This window comes from Giraffa tippelskirchi, chromosome 7 (genome assembly GCF_054371585.1).
Source record: "Giraffa tippelskirchi isolate mGirTip1 chromosome 7, T2T-mGirTip1v1.2.pri, whole genome shotgun sequence".
In the NCBI taxonomy this organism is placed as follows: domain Eukaryota; kingdom Metazoa; phylum Chordata; class Mammalia; order Artiodactyla; family Giraffidae; genus Giraffa; species Giraffa tippelskirchi.
Genome location: NC_137281.1, coordinates 13,503,060 through 13,519,240, shown reverse-complemented (window position 1 = coordinate 13,519,240; position 16,181 = coordinate 13,503,060). Strand labels below are relative to the sequence as shown.

At 47.6% G+C, this 16,181-nt stretch overlaps 2 protein-coding genes across 3 annotated transcripts; one reads left to right on the top strand and one right to left on the bottom strand.

Annotated features, from left to right (window-relative positions):
• Nucleotides 1-55: 55 nt before the first annotated feature.
• SELENOV (selenoprotein V) lies at nt 56-7,799 on the top strand. Of its 2 annotated transcripts, none has more exons than XM_081516423.1 (6): nt 56-894; nt 2,357-2,381; nt 2,512-2,565; nt 2,678-2,752; nt 2,848-2,947; nt 7,681-7,799. In XM_081516423.1, exons 1-5 carry the CDS (start codon nt 107-109, stop codon nt 2,935-2,937), a joined length of 1,032 nt encoding a protein of 343 aa, XP_081372549.1. In that variant the 5' UTR covers nt 56-106; the 3' UTR covers nt 2,938-2,947; nt 7,681-7,799. The 2 variants fall into 2 exon arrangements, with proteins under 2 accessions (XP_081372549.1, XP_081372550.1); XM_081516424.1 differs by having other exon boundaries at nt 2,848-2,952.
• A 3,021-nt stretch (nt 7,800-10,820) lies between these two features.
• Nucleotides 10,821-12,854, bottom strand: LOC145515605 (alpha-ketoglutarate dehydrogenase component 4-like). Its single transcript, XM_081516426.1, has 2 exons — nt 12,770-12,854; nt 10,821-11,191 (listed from the first exon to the last, which is right to left on the bottom strand). The coding sequence occupies exons 1-2, from the start codon at nt 12,852-12,854 to the stop codon at nt 10,950-10,952; spliced, it is 327 nt and encodes a 108-aa protein (XP_081372552.1). The 3' UTR covers nt 10,821-10,949.
• Between the last annotated feature and the right edge of the window lie 3,327 nt (nt 12,855-16,181).

The following is a 16,181-nucleotide window of genomic DNA, read 5'->3' as shown; positions in this document are numbered from 1 at the left end:
CATTGTGGTCGCTAGAATCCTGTGCTGATGAGGCTCTTCCCGCCCCAAGGCAGGAGGGTCGGGCGGGATCCCCACCCTGGCTACCGGGGGTGCGCCGCGGAACCCCATGAACAAACAGCCGCGGACCCCAGCCCCTACCCCGGTCCGGGCCTCGACTCCGGTCCGGGGTTCGACCCTGCGCAAGACCTCCATCCAGGTTCGGACTCCGACTCCGGGCCCGGACTCGGGCCCGACCCGGATCACGACTCTGGTCCGGACGCCGGCTCTCATCCGGACCCTGACCCCCATCCGGACCCCAACGCCGGTCCGGACCCCAACTCCGGTCCCGCCCTCGACTCCGGTCCGGCCTCCGACTCCGGTCCGGCCCCCGACTCCCGTCCGGCCCCCGACTCCTGTCCGGCCCCCGACACCGATCCAGACCCCGACACTGATCCGGTCCCCAACTCCGGTCCAGATCCCAACTCCGGACCCGATCCCAACCCCGATCCCATCTCGGGTCCTGATTCCTGCCTTGGAACCCCTCCCCGACTCGGCTCTGCCTTCGGGCCCGCCCCTGGAACTTGAACCCACGCTCATTGTGTCACCTGCCAAGAATCTTGAGCCAACCCCGAGGGTGAAGCAGGTTTCACCAGCCGCCAATGGATTTCCTCCCATCCAAGAGCCCCTTCCTGCTCTTACTCCATTGGCCACCGATTTACGGTCCCCATCCTGCGGGTCCCCTCTGAGGACAGACCCATCGGCCACCAAGTTGATAGCTTCTTCTTCTGGACATGTCCCAGGGACGCCCATCCTAGGGGCCATCCAGGCCATCTTACCGGTTCCTGCCACCGCATTAGCCTCCACCAGCGGGAACCTCAAAGCGGAAAACAAGATCATGGTTCGAGTGGTCTACTGGTAAGGAGCTGTCCCAGCTCACACCTGCTTCCGCCTCTGGGCCTGCCATTCTCTTTGGGACCGGAGAGCTCTGGGTTCCTTCATTCACTCCCCTGCTGCTGCCGGGCAGGCCTTCAGGAGGCAGAGGGCTGAGCCAAGCCCTGCTTTCCTGGGGTGCGGGCAGGAGATGGAGGCAGGAAGAGGGAAAAGGAGGAATGGGAGAACTTCAGAGGCTGAGGGCTTAGAAACAGCCTTTCTTGGGAGGTGGGTCTTAGGCTGCAACTTCTCAGTGATGAGGCTACCAAGTGGGGTGGGGAGGGTCGGATAGAAGTAGGGGGACCCGGGTAGCAAGGGAAAGGGGGGACACCCAATACAAAGGCCAGAGGGGTCCACATTTGTGATCCCAGAGCGGAATCTTTGTGTCAATGACGAGAGTAAACAGCAGTGACCTTCCTTGACTTCCTTGAGACCCAGGACTGAGTGTGGCCAGGGATAAGGCTTTGTATTCCCCTCCAGTACCCCCCTACCTCCCCCCCCATGTGATGGTCTCTCTCTAGCTCTTTCTCCAACTCACTGCCTCTTTTCCTTTCCTCTTGTGATGTGTAGCTCTTTCTCCTTCTATCTCTCTTTCCCCCTCTCCCCCACCTCTCTTTCTCTGCCCATCTCCTCCTCCTTCTATTTTTTTTTGGGGGGGGGTCAAACCTGTGCTTCATGCAAAGTTTCCCTGACCAAGGATCAAAGATCAAACCCACGCACCCATCAGTGGAAGCATGAAATTTTAACCACTGGACCACCAGAGAATTCCCCATCTTCTTTCTCTTTCTCTGACTCCATGGATTCATTCATTATTTTATTTGCTGAACAAGTATTTATTCAGCACCTGCCATGTGCTGACCCTATTCTCAGCATCAGAGACACAGCAGTGAATAAGTCAGAGATGCCTGTGGCACTGACATTCTTATGTGGAGGGGCAGGGATGGGCAATAAACACAGTACATGGCAAGTTATCTAGTATCTTAGAAGGTGACCAGTGCTATGGACAAAAGGCATCTTGGGTGGGAGGTGTTACAGGTTAGCTGGAGTATCCTCAAGGAGGTGATAGTCGACCAATGATCTGAAAGAGGGGCGAGAAGGAGCCTTTGAGCTACCAGGGAAAGAGTGTTCTGCAGAGAGAACAGCCAGTACAAAGATCCTGAGGCAAGGCATTCCTGGAGTGTTGGAAGAAGAGCTAGGAGGTCCCTGTGGCTGGAGCCAGAGGGACAAAGGGAAGAGATGGAGCAGAGAGAGGTGATGGGGGTGGATCCTGTTCGGGCTTGTGGACCACGGGGAGGACTGTGTTCTTTTTGTGTTCAGATGCTTCTGAGCAGGGGAGGGACAAGATCTGACTTAGCTCTTCAGTGTCTCTCTGGACTTCAGGAGATTCTAATGATGTATCTTCCTTCCACCTCTCTCTGCCTCCCTCCTCTCTGCCCTCTGCCTCCAGTGGCCTCTGAAGCTACAGCCTGCGGGTAAGTAGTTTTAGCTTTGGAGGTGGGGGAGTGTGGACCATGATGTCTGGAAGAGGTTCCTATTTTCCCTCCTCTCAAGATCTATGACCCTGTGATCCCATGATCACATAATCCCGTCTCCTCCCCACAGTACATCCTACTGAGAAAGAGTCTGGAGCAGCAATTTCCAAACTCTCTAATCTTCGTGAGTGTGCTGATGGCTTGGGAGAGTGGGGGGCAATCAGGGCTCCAAGTCCCCCCAAGGGACTTGGAGGGGAGTTCTTTGCCTCTGCTGACCTCCACCATTCCCTCCCCAGGAGGAGGAAATATCTGCCCAGGCTACAGGGGAGTTTGAAGTGTTTGTGGATGGGAAACTGATGCATTCAAAGAAGGTGATTCTGAGCAAGGTTCCTGGACAGGGAGGGAGGCTGGAGCTCCCAGGGGGTGAGAGACCTACATGTCTGTGCTCTTTCCCTTCTGTGCCCAGAATGGTGATGGTTTTGTGGATGAGGCCAAGCTACAGACAATTGTGAACCTGCTCAGTGAGGAGTTCAAGAAAAAGGTAGCAGACAACTAGTGGGCTGGAGGTGAGGTGAGGGCAGTGAGGTGGGAGGGGTGGAGGTTGGACTATGGGTGGGTGGGGAGGCAGAAGGCAGGGCCCTGTCTTGGAGTCAAAGACACCCTAGCCCCAGTCCTAGCTGAACCAGTCCTCACTGTTATAATCAGGATAAGTTATCTATATTCTTTTCTGAGCCTCAGTTTCCTCATCTGTAAAATGGGGGTGTTAATTCCATAAGATGCGTCTTGTAAGGTAATAAATAGTGCATGACTCAGAGTATGTCAGAGTATGCTCAGTGTATGTCAACTATACAGTTTTTTTTTCAAATAACTTTTTTTTTTTTAACTTTTAGTTGTAAACCTGTGCTGTGGCAGTATGTGACAATAACAGCATGTGACTTTTCACCTTAATGGAGTTAATTAAATTAATACATTAAAAATTCAGTTATTAGTCCCACTAACCACATTTCAGATGTTCACAGCCACATGTGGCAGCTGTATTGGACAGTGCAGATACAGAACATGGAATAAATAATTGCAGAAAGTCCTATTGCTAACGTTGTCTTAATGCTGTAAAGCAGAGACACAACCATTTATTTTCCACCAATACTGGATTTTTAAAACCACTCTCTACATAGATATTTGTAAGCTGCTACTGATTTAATACTTTGTCTATTGTATATCTACTTTACAATTACTTCCAACTTTATTGAAGTGTTCAGTTCAGTTCAGTTGCTCAGTCATGTTCCACCCTTTGCGACCCCATAATTGCAGCATGCCAGGCCTCCCTGTCCATCACCAGCTCCCGGAGTTTACCCAAACCCATGTCCATCGAGTCAGTGATGCCATCCAACCATCTCATCCTCTGTCGTCCCCTTCTCCTCCTGCCCCCAATCCTTCCCAGCATTAGGGTCTTTTCCAATGAGTCAACTCTTCGCATGAGATGGCCAAAGTATTGGAGTTTCAGCTTCAACATCAGTCCTTCCAATGAACACCCAGGACTGATCTCCTTTAGGATGGATTGACTGGATCTCCTTGCAGTCCAAGGGACTCTCAAGAGTCTTCTCCAACACCACAGTTCAAAAGCATCAATTCTGCGGCGCTCAGCTTTCTTCACCGTCCAACTCTCACATCCATACATGACCACTGGAAAAACCATAGCCTTGACTAGATGGACTTTTGTTGGCAAAGTGATGTCTCTGCTTTTAAATATGCTGTCTAGGTTGGCCATAACCTTCCTTCCAAGGAGTAAGCGTCTTTTAATTTCATGGCTGCAATCACCATCAGCAGTGATTTTGGAGCCCCCCAAAATAAAGTCTGACACTGTTTCCATTGTTTCCCCATCTATTTCCCATGAGGTGATGGGACCAGATGCCATGATCTTAGTTTTCTGAATGTTGAGCTTTAAGCCAACTTTTTCACTCTCCTCTTTCACTTTTATCAAGAGGCTCTTTAGTTCTTCTTCACTTTCTGTCGTAAGGGTGGTGTCATCTGTATATCTGAGGTTATTGATATTTCTCCCGGCAATCTTGATTCCAGCTTGTGTTTCTTCCAGCCCAGCGTTTCTCATGATGTACTCTGCACAGAAGTTAAATAAGCAGGGTGACAATATACAGCCTTGATGTACTCCTTTTCTGCCGGAGTCCCGCTCCAGCTGGTCCAGGGGTCCCCAAGGGATGAATGGCGTCGGCGAAAGGAAAAGAGACAGAGTTTTTTTTTGATGGCCTAAAGACCACACTCTTTATTGCTTTAGTCTCTATTTATATAGCATATGATCTTCTACATAATGATTCTTACAATATTTTTCCATTTAGATCAACATCCCCTGATTCTAAGATGTGTTAAAAGTTTTTTCCTAGTCTATTGTCACATTTTGGTTACATGTTTACCCCGAAACCTATTTTTATTTTATTAAAACATAATCTATAAATCATATTATTCCATCTGTTTATTTTGTACAGCCTGCTACTACAGTGAGTACAGCATCTTGCTTCAATGACTAAAAACTATAGTGATGGCTAAGGGCAAAGTTTTTCATAGTACAGCCATTGTCAGTGGTGGCTTGTTTACCATCTACCCACATACCACAAGACTATTTCTGGCAAGGGGAAATCTTTTGCAGTTACCTAGAAACTATTTACAATACAATTTATATATATCTTTTCTGTTTGTGCTTAGATTTTGAGGGGAAAAGGCAATTGGCTTAGTTTCTGTAACTTTCCCTGATACATGACCCAAGTTTTCCAGTCATCAATAACAATTTCCTCATGAGGCCAGGTCACAATAGGCTTAGGGCTTGTTTTCCAAATGATCATGACCTTATTCCCTGGCTGAATGTTAGGGATCCACCAGTCAGGGGCCTCAGTAGGTTTAATCATTTTTGGAATGTTTTTCTGGGGCAAGGGATCATTTTTCTTTTTATTGAACTCTCATGATCTCATCATGGAAGCCCCTACAACTCCAGCCATCAAAGAATGAAACAGAGTTAGCCACAACAAAAGCATAGAAACAGGAAGGAGGGAAGGTTCCGATCCTGGAGAGAAACCGCTTTGCAGTTTCTTCTTGATTGGTGCCGTGACTTTGTCATCCGGCAATAGATCCAGAACGGCTCCCAACAGAGAGAAAGAAACACAGCTAGCTACAACAGAAGCATAGAAACAGGAAGGAGCAAAGGTTCCGATCCTGGAGAGAAACGCTTTGCAGTTTCTTCTTGATTGGTGCCGTGACTTTGTCACCCAGCAGTAGTTCCAGAACGGCTCCCAACACTTTTCCTATTTGGAACCAGTCTGTTGTTCCATGTCCAGTTCTAACTGTTGCTTCCTGACCTGCATACAGGTTTCTCAAGAGACAGGTCAGATGGTCTGGTATTCCCAACTCTTTCAGAATTTTCCAGTTTATTGTGATCCACACAGTCAAAGGCTTTGGCGTAGTCAATAAAGCAGAAATAGATGTTTTTCTGGAACTCTCTTGCTTTTTCGATGATCCAGTGGATGTTGGCAATTTGATCTCTGGTTCCTCTGCCTTTTCTAAAACCAGCTTGAACATCTGGAAGTTCACGGTTCACATATTGCTGAAGCCTGGCTTGGAGAATTTTGAGCATTACTTTACTAGTGTGTGAGATGAGTGCAATTTTGCGGTAGTTTGAGCATTCTTTGGCATTGCCTTTCTTTGGGATTGGGACGAAAACTGACCTTTTCCAGTCCTGTGGCCACTGCTGAGTTTTCCAAATTTGCTGGCATATCGAGTGCAGCACTTTCATAGCATCATCTTTGAGGATTTGAAAGAGCTCAACTGGAATTCCATCACCTCCACTAGCTTTGTTCGTAGTGATGCTTTCTAAGGCCCACTTGACTTCACATTCCAGGATGTCTGGCTCTAGGTGAGTGATCACACCATCGTGATTATCTGGGTCGTGAAGATCTTTTTTGTACAGTTCTTCTGTGTATTCTTGCCACCTCTTCTTAATATCTTCTGCTTCTCTTAGGTCCATACCATTTCTGTCCTTTATCAAGCCCATCTTTGCATGAAATGTTCCCTTGGTATCTCTAATTTTCTTGAAGAGATCTCTAGTCTTTCCCAATCTGTTGTTTTCCTCTATTTCTTTGCATTGATCGCTGAGGAAGGCTTTCTTGCTATTCTTTGGAACTATGCATTCAGATGAGAATATCTTTCCCTTTCTCCTTTGCTTTTCAAAGTGTCAGTGATGCCTAAGAAACAGTACATGTTTAAAGCACACAAGTTGTTGAGTTTTGATATACTCGTCATAAGTCTACCATAAATCCCGGCAAAGACTCCCATGGGCATGGATTAAGTTACATGTCCATCTCTGAATGAATCACTCAGGGCCAAGGGAATGTCACTACACTGCTATCATTGGCAGTGCTGTCATTGGCCCGTCTTGAGTCACGTGTCTTTAACCTCACTGGATTTCATTTTAGTCAAATATTTCCTGAGTACCTATGAGGTCTGGTTCTAGGTCCTGGGGATGATACAGTGGTGAACCAAATAGATACAAACCCTTGGCCTAGTGGAGCTGACAGTTAATGGAAGACAGTGAACAAGACTCTAGGTGAAGAGAAGGCATTTCATTACTATTAATTTCTTTTTTTGGCCAAACCATTCAGCATGTGCAATCTCAATTCTTCTGTGCTGTGCTGAGTCGCTCAGTCGTGTCTGACTCTTTGCAACCCTGTGCACTATAGCCCCCCAGGCTCCTCTGTCTATGGGGATTCTCCAGGCAAGAATACTGGAGTGGGTTGCCCTGCCCTTGTCTCTTAGTTTCTTTACCAGGGATCAAACCTATGCCCTCTGCAGTGGGAGCGAGGAGTCTTAACCACTGGACTTCTAGGGAAGTCCCTAGAAGGCACTTTAGGAGATAAGTGATGAGACAAAAAATAAAGTAGGGAAAGGGCTTTGGAGGCTGCTGGGGATTTTTTGCAACTCTTAAGTTGAGTGGTCAGAGACAATCTCATTGGGAAGGTGATATTTAAACACTTGAAGGATGTAAGGGACTGAAGCATGTGGATATCTATGGGAAAATATTCTGGGCAGAAGGGACAGAAAGTGCAAGGGCCCTGTGGTAGGAGTGTGTCTTGTGTGTTTCAAAAATGTCAAGGAGACTCTGGCAGGCATTATAAGCCATGGAAATGGAAAATCTTAGAAAGGTGCCCGAACACCGTAAGCCCTACAAATACTTTTTTTTTTTTAGAGTTGCTGCTGTTATTATTATTAATTTTTTTTCTTTCTTGTTTCCCCATTTCAGGAGCCTCAGCAGGATGGTGAGAAGGGCTGAAATGATGTCAAGTCAGGTCCTTTTCTGATGGTGGCTGGGACAGGGTCAGGGAGAAGTCAAGAGGGAAATACAGAGTCTGCCTCCCTGTGTTCCTGTCTGATTGCTACCGTCACTGCACCCACTTCTGACATCTGGGGAAGTTGCCTGCTACCGTGCTCCCAGCATCTCCTGGACCGGGTGGGTAGGGGCGGGGAGGCCAGCTTGGAACAGAAGGCTGCTCCTGTTGCGCCCCACCTGGTGTAGCCTCAACGTTCTCACACTGTCAAAGTCAATTTATTTCTTTTGTGGGATCTTTATTTCCCATGGCCTGGTGTGGAATTTGAAAGCCTCCCATTTCATTGGCATTTGTAGGGGTTGAGACAGAAATAGGAATGGTGGCAAGCCTCAAAAGATATTCCAAACTTCAATACATGTCAGTGTTCACTTTCTAAACCCACAGGTCTTAGAATGTCAATGCTGGGAGGGGTCTCAACTACCTGGGAGAAGACCATTCATGCATTCAGTAGGCATTGATGAGCCCCCTGCTCACCATCTGGCTCCGTGGGGTCAATAGGCACATGCCAGAAGGTCTAATGCAAGGCGTGGGAGTCAGACCTTTACCACGGAGCTGCTGTGTGACTCCCAACAGGGGACACTACCTCTCTGATTCTCAATTTCTTCTGCAAAATGACCGTCATACTGCTTAATTGTGAAATTTCCAAACTTTGATACAGGATACATAGGTTTCAGCTAGAAGTAAAGTTTTGAGGACTTTCCTGGTAGCTCAGCTGGTAAAGAATCCTCTTGCCTTGCAGGAGACCCCAATTCGATAGCTGGGTCAGGAAGATCCCCTGGAAAAGGGATAGGCTACCCACTCCAGTATTCTTGGGCTTCCCTGGTGGCTCAGAGGGTAAAGAATTCACCTGCAATGCAGGAGACCTGGGTTCAATCCCTGGGTTGGAAAGATCGCCTGGAGGAGGGCATGGCAACCCACTCCAGTATTCTTGCCTGGAGAATCCCCATGGACAGAGGGGCCTGGGGGGCTACAGTCCATGGGGTCACAAAGAGTCCAACATGACTGAGCAACTAAGTACAGCACTGGTGGTCCAATGTTTAAGAATCTGCCTACCAATGCAGGGGACCTGGGTTTGATCCTTGGTGTGGGAACTAAGATTCCACCTGCTGAGGGGCAACTAAGCCCATGAGCCACAACTATTGAAGCCTGCGTGCCCTAGAGCCCTTGCTCTGCAACAAGAGAAGCCACTGCAGTGACTGCACACCGCAACTAGAGAAAGCCCCCATTCAGCAACAAAGACCCAGGGCAGCCAAAAGTAAAGAAAGAAAATTTAAAAAGTAGACATTGGTTAGGATGGCTCTTGCCTTCAAGTAACAGCAAGCTGGACTGTCAGTGGCTCACAAAATATGTGCTCAGTCGCTTCAGTTGTGTCTGACTCTTTGCGACCCTATGGGCTGTAGCCCGCCAGGTTCCTCTGGGATTCTTCAGGCAAGAACCCTTGAGTGGGTTGCCGTTTCCTACTTCAGGGGATCTTCCTGACCCAGGGATTGAACTCGTGTCTCCTATGCCTCCTGCATTAGCAAGCAGGTTCTTTACCACTAGTGCCACCTCAGACAATAGAAACAGCAAATGATTTTGATTTCAAACTGGTGGGAGAGGGCTGAGTTCAGCCAGATGCCAGCTCTGCCATGGGAAGCCCAGAGTTTTTCTCCACTTCTTTTCTGCCATCATCAATGTGTGATGATGTGTTGGCTTTGGAGCTCATGCGTGTGGTTTCACGGTTGCGCCCCTACCGGTTATGTCTGTTTTCCAGGCAGAAGAGAGTAGAAGAAGGCAAGGACATGCCCGCTGAATCACTTTGTTAGGAGAGTAAAACTTTCCCAGAAGCCCCACTCAGTCTTCTTTTGTGACTCCAAGACAATGCCCTGCCCCCTGCCCACCCATCCACCCACAGCCAGCCTTCACCCCTCCCCACTCCCCTCCCTCACTGCACCTCCGGTTCACGAGTTGCCTACTACCTTTTCCTGATCTCATTAATAATGTGTACAAATTTTCTGCAGCCTGGCCTCATCCACAAAGCTGTCTGGATCATGAGAACGGGGAGTGATTCAACAGAGATTGAGTAGAGATAGGAGGCAACAGCTGAGGGGCGCCATGAAGCCCCCATCCTGATATATATGCTAGTACTGGGAGCATGTGATCAAGAGAGCAGTGGGTGAATCAAAGGGTTTGACTCTAGAGTTCTTAATGTCATAAAGTGAAAGTGAAGTCACTCAGTCGTGTCCGACTCTGCAACCCAACGGACTGTAGCCCACCAGGCTCCTCCATCCGTGGAATTTTCCAGGCAAGAGTACTGGAGTGGGTTGCCATTTCCTTCTCCAGGGGATCTTCCTGACCCAGGGATTTCTTTTTTTTTTCAAGTTTGAGAATGTTTATGATTAAAAGGATTTGTATACATGATCACAGTCAAAACAAAGAGATAAACCAAAGAACAAGACTTTCTTAACCCCCCTGAAAATGTAATAAATTACAATTTCTGGTCAAATGTTATTCCTATGCTATATTCATTTTGATCTCATTTTCCATTTTATACTCTGGCATTTCTTTTCTGAATACAGGTTACATATAATATTTTGTGTTAACTCCCTAGTCTTAATACCACAAAGTCACCTATTTTGCCATGGGTATATTTTTATCATTTAGAGTAGGATATGCTTGTTAATGAGCCTGTTATACTCCAGTAACTTTGTGAATGCAAAAACATTGAGAAGTAAGAACAAATAATGGAGTTATTATTTCACGGATCCTCATTCAAGTTCAGGAAAATTACTTCCAGAAAGCTGCAATTCTGCCAAATATATTCTATGTTTAAACGGAAACTGAAACAAAAGTGAAATTACTGGAAGCCTTTGATGGTTCACGAGACATTGTGTGTTTTCAATAGTTCAACACTTATGCTTGATAATCAAGAGTAAATTAATAGGCTAACATTTTAAAATGTATACTTTAATTAAGGTATAAAGTATATAAACAATCACGTAAGCTAATAGAGACGCTGACCAAGATATATAAATTAGGAGATATAAGTGTCCATCTAAATTTTCTATACTTCATCTTTTTTTTCTTTTTACAGAATATTTATTAAAGTTGTTTAGCATACAATTTCTCATTTGTCATTCTGGAAGTCCTTTTTTACAAAGACTCATCTTTGTCTGATGACAAACAGCAGCCACATTGTCAGTGATTATTCTGGACCTCCACGTTGGATAAATTCAATTTCTTCTTGAGACACAAGTTTCCCTCTGTATTTCTGAGGTAAAGTTTTTATTATCTCTGCGGTGTCTGGTGGACCCTGATGCATCAGCCAGTCTGGCGATTTACTTCCCTTAGAATGCTGTGAAAGTGAAGAAGTATGAGATGGTAGTCCCACTGATCTTAGAACTTCTGATACATTTGGTTTAGGATTGGCAAGAATACACAGAAGAACTGTACAAAAAAGATCTTTACGACCCAGATAATCACGATGGTGTGACCACTCACCTAGAGCCAGACATCCTGGAATGTGAAGTCAAGTGGGCCTTAGAAAGCATCACTACGAACAAAGCTAGTGGAGGTGATGGAATTCCAGTTGAGCTCTTTCAAATCCTGAAAGATGATGCTGTGAAAGTGCTGCACTCGATATGCCAGCAAATTTGGAAAACTCAGCAGTGGCCACAGGACTGGAAAAGGTCAGTTTTCGTCCCAATCCCAAAGAAAGGCAATGCCAAAGAATACTCAAACTACTGCACAGTTGCACTCATCTCACATGCTAGTAAAGTAATGCTCAAAATTCTCCAAGCCAGGCTTCAGCAATAAGTGAACCGTGAACTTCCAGATGTTCAAGCTGGTTTTAGAAAAGGCAGAGGAACCAGAGATCAAATTGCCAACATCCACTGGATCATCGAAAAAGCAAGAGAGTTCCAGAAAAACATCTATTTCTGCTTTATTGACTATGCCAAAACCTTTGACTGTGTGGATCACAATAAACTGGAAAATTCTGAAAGAGTTGGGAATACCAGACCATCTGACCTGTCTCTTGAGAAACCTGTATGCAGGTCAGGAAGCAACAGTTAGAACTGGACATGGAACAACAGACTGGTTCCAAATAGGAAAAGGAGTACGTCAAGGCTGTATATTGTCACCCTGCTTATTTAACTTCTATGCAGAGTACATCATGAGAAACGCTGGGCTGGAAGAGGCACAAGCTGGAATCAAGATTGCCAGGAGAAATATCAATAACCTCAGATATGCAGATGACACCACCCTTATGGCAGAAAGTGAAGAAGAACTAAAGAGCCTCTTGATGAAAATGAAAGAGGAGAGTGAAAAAGTTGGCTTAAAGCTCAGCGTTCAGAAAACTAAGATCATGGCATCTGGTCCCATCACTTCATGGGAAATAGATGGGGAAACAGTGGAAACAGTGTCAGACTTTATTTTGGGGGGCACCAAAATCACTGCTGATGGTGATTGCAGCCATGAAATTAAAAGACGCTTACTCCTTGGAAGGAAGGTTATGGCCAACCTAGATAGCATATTTAAAAGCAGAGACATCACTTTGCCAACAAAAGTCCATCTAGTCAAGGCTATGGTTTTTCCAGTGGTCATGTATGGATGTGAGAGTTGGACGGTGAAGAAAGCTGAGCGCCGCAGAATTGATGCTTTTGAACTGTGGTGTTGGAGAAGACTCTTGAGAGTCCCTTGGACTGCAAGGAGATCCAATCAATCCATCCTAAAGGAGATCAATCCTGGGTGTTCATTGGAAGGACTGATGTTGAAGCTGAAACTCCAATACTTTGGCCATCTCATGCGAAGAGTTGACTCATTGGAAAAGACCCTAATGCTGGGAAGGATTGGGGGCAGGAGGAGAAGGAGACGACAGAGGATGAGATGGTTGGATGGCATCACCGACTTGATGGACATGGGTTTGGGTAGACTCCGGGAGTTGGTGATGGACAGGAGGCCTGGCGTGCTGCAGTTCATGGAGTTGCAAAGAGTCGGACACGACTGAGCGACTGAACTATGAACTTCTGTCAGGGAACCTTATGAATGGAGTCTGTGGCTTGACTACCTGAACAACCCTGCTGGCAGACACCATCTTGCTGCCCATCATGACTGCTTCTGGGGCGCTGGCAAGCCGCGGTTATAACAGGAGTCCTGGGCGGCTGGGGGCCCTGACCCAGGGATTGAACCCGGGTCTCCCACATTGCGGGCAGATGCTTTTACCGTCTGAGCCAACAGGGAAGCCTTATATAAGATAAACATAAGCCTTATATAAGATAAATATAAGGAACCACTAGGTAGTGTTTTAATAAAGGTTTTTACTGTAAGCAGAATTCTAAGGTGACCCTCAAAGACCTACACTGTCATATAACCCCCATCCCTTTTTTACAAACAAACAAACAAGCATGTTTATTTATTTGGCTGTGCCTGGTCTTACTTGCAGCACAAAGGATCTTCATTGCTGCCTGTGACATCTTTAGTTGCAGTAACATGTGGAATCTGTTTTTTTTTTAATTGCAGCATGTGGGATCTAATTCCCTGAACTGGGATTGAACCCAGGCCCTCTGCATTGGGAGTGAAGCGTCTTAACCACTGGACCACTGGGGCAGTCCTGGGTTCAGTTACTGTATCCTTCATTTCTGGTGGTTCTTTATATTTTCTAGCTCTTTTGTTAAAAAAAGAATCTGATTTCTCACTCTGTATATCTGTTCTCCTCCTAAGTTCTTTATCATCTTTGTGATAATTACTCTGAAAACTTGCTCAGGTAGATTGCCTGTCTCCACCTAGTTCTTCTGGGGTTTTATCTTGTTCTGCCGTCTGGGACATAGTCCTCTACCATCTCATCTTGTGTAAGCTGCTGTTTGTCTTTTTATGTATGTGGCAGGTCAGTTAACGTATCTTTTTTTCTTTCTTTTTTTTAGTTTTTTGAATGTTGAGTTATTTTTCTTTATTTATTTTTAATTAATTAATTTATTTTAATTGGAGGATAATGACTTTAATACTGTGGTGGGTTTTGCCGTACATGACATGAATCAGCCATGGGTGCACATGTGCCCCCCCCATCCTCAACCCCCCTCCCCCCTCCCTCCACACCCCATCCCTCTGGGTTGTCCCAGAGCACCATAGTTACATTTCTTGACCTTGGAGCAGTGACCCTCTATAGGAGGCAGCCTATGTGTCCTAGCAGTACACTCCCCTCTCGTCAGCCAAGCTGTATGCTCTAGGGGTTTCCCCTAAGTGGGCTCTGTGGGGCTTTCTATAATGGAGGGCTCCCAGGGTGGGTAATCTGATAGGCTTGGTTGGCCCCTACTCTGGTTGGTTGCCAGGCCCTGACTTATGTGAGTGCTGCTGGCTGTTGTCTGGCGGGGAGCGGGGTGTAGTCATGAGGTGGCTGGTTGCAGACTACTAGGCGCCCCAGGGCTAGTGCCGGCTCACTGGCAGATGGAGTCAGAGTCCTGAGGACTCTGGGGCTGTTGCCCACCCACTGGCAGGTGAAGCTAAGTCCTGGGGTTAGTGCCAGACTACTGGCAGGTACAGCTGGCTCCTGGCATCCGACTGCAGTGCTCAGGGATCCCAGAGCTCATTTCAGATCATTGATGGTGCAGTAGGAGTGGGGGGTGGTTCCTGACACCGCTGGATATGGGGTCTGGGGTGTCCCAAAGGTTCATTGATCTGCTAGTGGCTTCGGGGGCCAGGGTGGGGTCCTGGCCTGCACTGGGAGATCAGAGCTTTTTCTCTGTTTTTTTGGCTGCACTGGGTCGTCATTGCTGCGTGCAGGCTTTCTCTAGCTGTGGAGAGCAGGGGCTACTCTCTAGTTGCGGTGTGTGAGCTTCTCATTGCGGTGGCTTCTCTTGTGGAGCACATGCTCTAGGGTGCACCAGCTTCAGTAGTTGTAGCTCATCGGCTCAGTAGTTGCTGTTGGTCCTACAGGTGCCAGGCTTTGCACCCAGGCCACAGAAGCAGAGCCCAGAACCAGGGTCACCTCCGAAGCTGACTGACCCCCCCTTTGTAAACTTTCCAAAAGCCCCCTGATCATTACTAACAAGCTGCCTGACTCCCAATTAGGCAAAGATGCCCACTCCAGTAAACACCCTATAGCGCACCATCCAATCACCTAAGGCAACCTTCCAGCAGGAATTTTCTTTGTCTGGAGGCTATGAAAGTTGTGAAAGCTAGTAGCCCAGGAAATGCTTCGCCTCTCCCTTGAGCTAAGCCCGCCGTTTTAACAGCATCTCCTGTTCAATAAACTCTCCTCTCCTCTCATTCTGCCTTGTGTCTGGAAATTCTTTTCCAACCGTAGTTCGAACCAAGACAGGTGGGACCATGCCCCTGACCCTCCAGTTGCCTGGCCGGAGGCATCCAGAATCCACGCCCCACAGGCGGCTGGGCGGGGCCAGGTTCCCGCACCAAGGAGCCAACATGGCAGCCGGCACGCTCTCTTGGCCAAATGCTCCTCAACGTCTCTGCTACTAATGTCTACGTTTTCCACCGGGAGCCACAGCCACCCCCACCTCTGCAGGAAACTCTCCAAGACCAGCAGGTAGGTCTGGCCCAGGCTCCCACCAAATCACCACTTTTGCCCTGGGTCCAGCGCCAAGTGCTTTTTTAAAGGCACCTCCCCAGGACCTGTGGGACTCCGGCAATCCGGCACTGAACTGAAGTGTCAGTTGCTCCATTCTGTCCGACTCTGCGACCCCATGAACTGTAAACCACCAGGCTCCTGTGTCCATGAGATTCTCCAAGCGGGAATACTGGAGTGGATTGCCATTCCCTTCTCCAGGGACTCTTCCCGACCCAGGGATTGAACCTGGGTCTCCTGCATTGCAGGCAGATTCTTAACCGTTTGAGCCACCAGGGAAGCCCTGCTGAACTTTAAAGCCAAATGCTCTGGGGGCTGGTCTTCCTGGTGCCGGTGTCAGGGGCTGGGGACCCGGATGTGTTGCTCAGAACTCTTACTCCTGAGGGAGAGCCTCCACAGTACATCAGTTCTCCAGCTTGTGAGTTGCCCACCCTGGGGTATGGTGTTTACATCGTGAGTCTGCCCTCCCATCTGTCTCGCCATGGTTCCCTCCCTAAGTCTTTTTAAAAGTATGTGTTTTTTTTCCTACTTATTTGGGTGTACCAGGTGTTAGTTGCAGCAGGTAGGATCTTTAGTTGATGCAGGTGGGATCTAGTTCCTGGGCCCTGGACCAGTCTTAGCCACTGGACCACCAGGGAAGTCCCCCTCCCTGGGTCTTTTTTTTTTTCCGGCCCCACCGAGAGGCATGTGGAATCTTAGTTCCCTCACCAGGGATCGAACCCATGCCCTATGCAATGGAAGCATGGATTCTTAACCACGGGGACCACTAGGGAAGATCCCCTTTGGTAGGCTTCAACTCGTTTTCATTGATGGCTGTTCTGCAGACAGCTGTGACCCCAGCGCGCTGGTGAGAGGAGG